A 2,912-nucleotide genomic window follows, 5' to 3' on the forward strand; every position below is an offset into this window, starting at 1 on the left:
GAGCGGTTACTCCGCGTTCACGGGGGGTGGAAGGAAGCAAAACGTGTGTTTCTGTTGGCGGGGGGGAGTGATGGGTGTTCATCAGACCCCTCCTTGCCCCCCGTGTGGCAGCTTGCTGTGCGTGGGAGGGCCCTGCTAGCGCACCCGGGAAGAGGGCTGCTCTCCTTTGAAGGCTGGAGCAGCTCCTCTAAAAGCACCTGAACTTGAGAAGCGGTTAATTCTTTTGCTTGAAAGGTACCTGAAGCTGTTGGGGCACCTGGAGTTTGAAATGAGGTGGAAATACCTCTGAAAACGACACAGGAACTCAAGACTGGGAAGGCTGGAGTAAGCAGAAGGTGATGCTGGGGTCGTGGAGGTGGCAGCTCTGCCCCTGACGCAGCTTTGGGAAGGTTCTCCTGCTCCTGCAGACCGGCCAGGCTTCTCGTCCGGACCACACAGCAGACACGTAAGCCGTGGGGCTATCGTACAGCTGATGCTGCTGCAATGGGTGTCCCGTGATCTGACACACAGCCTTCAGGCTACCTTAAAGTTTGGTAGTGCTTAATTTTCACTTAACGCTGATGAGAAGTAAAACGTCGATCGATTTCAGGGATGCCCTTGCAAAGGCAAAGGAAACCAGGTTGCTCCTGCCTCTTTCCATCTATGAAGTTCTTTTGAGAGGAGCGAATCCTTCCCCTCTGCGGTGCTGGGCTGCCCACTCCTGACACTCAGTAACAGCATTTAAATGTCAGCAGCGCCTGTTTGGTGTTAGTTACTCCGAGAAGGCTGTTAGGGGAAAGCATGTGCAGGAAAATTCCAAAGTTGAAATAAAGCAAAGAAAGAAATAGTGGTTTTAAAGATCAGAGCATTTCCAACTGGATAGGGCGGTTTCTCTAGGTAATGAACAAAGGCCTTATGTTTGGGCTGCGTGTTTGCAACTTTCCATTGACATAAAAAGGACATTTGCTGCTGGTAAATATTGTGCTGACTGCAAGTAATACCCTGCTCCAGGGAGGCTTTTTTTGTTGTTTTTTTGAGGGAAGAGGAACTTAATCCTCACACTGAACTGTGTCATTTTAAAGGATGCCTTCCTTCATTTAAAGCTATAATAGAATAGAATGGAAGAATAGAAATCCTTATTTCTTTCCCAGCATAAATACCTATGTTCAGCAGCTCAAAATCTCTCTTTCAGGTGACACGCTGACAGATTTACAATGTCGATGGATATAACTTTCCTCGGCACAGGCTCAGCATATCCCTCTCCAACAAGAGGCGCGTCGGCGTTAGTGCTTCGCAGGGAAGGGGAGTGCTGGCTGTTCGACTGCGGAGAGGGGACTCAGACACAGTTGATGAAGAGCCATCTCAGAGCAGGTTTGTGATGAGGGAAGGGGAGAGGTTTCATGAGATCTGAACAAGATGCTTTGTCCTCGTGCTCGTGTTATTTGAATACGTACTAAACACGCGTGAGCATCTGAAGGTGCTGCGTATGGGTGGCAGTTGCTGAACCTGCTGTGCGGTAATCCTCGATTGCCCTTTGGTAAAGAATTGTGTTTGAGAACTAAACGCTCCTGAATTTATTTCTTAGGCTTTGTAATTTCAAATGTGGACCACAGACCAGCTTTAAACTGGCACAGTTTGTGTTTGTCTGAAGGCAGCTCTAGACAGAACCTGCTGTGAGTCTTCCTGGCACTAGTGCCTTTGTTTTTAAGTTAAGTTGCGTGTGTTCATGGTTAACTTACACATTTTGGCAAATAAAGTAGAAACCAGACTTGCCTCCAGTTTGTGTGCTTTTGCAGCCTACAGCAGCAAGAGCAGACTTTGGAGTCCCAAGTTATAAAGATGGAATTATCAATTATAGACAGAAAACCAACCTCCTGCTCCCCCAAAATCTGAAGCTCTCAGGGAATTTAATGACCAAGTGAACAGACTAATTTTTACTGATTTTTTTTTTTTTTACGAAATTGTTCTTAAAGCAAAGAGAGTCTCTCCTTCCTATTGCTCAGTGCTAACAGATGCTGGAGAAAATGCCTTACTGCAAGGAAGCAGGAAGTCAGCGAGCAGAGGAGACTGAGGCAGCGTGATTAAAATACACGTGTCTCTAATGAGAGAAAATTCTGGGCTTTTTTTAAACTAGCAAGGGCAGGGCCCAGTGCCAGTGAGGTGGTGTGAGACAAACTGGGACGTGAAACAAAGCCCAAATCTTTAAATGTGCTTTTTCATCTCTTTGAAACAAACCAGCCAGGAGCTGTGGAATTCTCACCTTTTGAAGAACTTTGAAATTAAACCTGGATGTGGTTTTTTCTTTTTCTTTTTTCCTTTTTTTTTTTTTTACTTTTTCTCATGTGCTAAATGCAAAACTAGGAACAACACAAATTCCACTTTATGTTTCTCATTAGTCTACAGCTTCCATGTAAGGTATGAAAGTGCAACCACTTTCCAGCACTTCTTTGCTTTTTAATATGGCAGATGTCACCAGTTCAGTTCTGTTCCGTGTTTGTAGCACATTTTGCTTAGAAGCAACTAAAACTTCTGTCTGGGCTGTCTTGTTTTGACAACTTGTGTGGAAACTTACTGCTGCTGTAGAAAAAAGTACTTTTTGGCCTGGGATTTATTTCTTAAACACTGGATTTCTTCCTTACTTCCTACTTCCTGCCAGAAAGGGATTATTTCCGAGTTGTTATGGTGTTAATTTGTTTTCCTGTCTTTTTCTGGTCTGTTTTTCTTTTTCTGTTGTTCCGATCAATAGGCAGAATTACCAAGATTTTCATAACTCATCTTCACGGTGACCACTTCTTTGGACTGCCTGGCCTGCTGTGTACACTTAGCCTCCAGAGCAGCCCTGACCCAAACAAAGCACCTGTTGATATTTATGGACCATTAGGACTGCGAAACTTCATATGGAGGAGTATGGAGCTCTCCCACTCACAACTTCT

At 45.0% G+C, this 2,912-nt stretch overlaps 1 protein-coding gene across 1 annotated transcript in view; it reads left to right on the plus strand.

Moving 5' to 3' along the window:
- Positions 1-1,193: 1,193 nt before the first annotated feature.
- ELAC1 (elaC ribonuclease Z 1) overlaps positions 1,194-2,912 on the plus strand; it is a 3,066-nt gene continuing 1,347 nt past the window's right edge. The window contains 2 exon segments of the mRNA XM_010160261.1: positions 1,194-1,350; positions 2,726-2,912. Coding sequence (XP_010158563.1) covers positions 1,194-1,350; positions 2,726-2,912 — 344 coding nt within the window.

Source organism: Eurypyga helias, unplaced genomic scaffold (genome assembly GCF_000690775.1).
Source record: "Eurypyga helias isolate BGI_N326 unplaced genomic scaffold, ASM69077v1 scaffold15691, whole genome shotgun sequence".
Taxonomy (NCBI): domain Eukaryota; kingdom Metazoa; phylum Chordata; class Aves; order Eurypygiformes; family Eurypygidae; genus Eurypyga; species Eurypyga helias.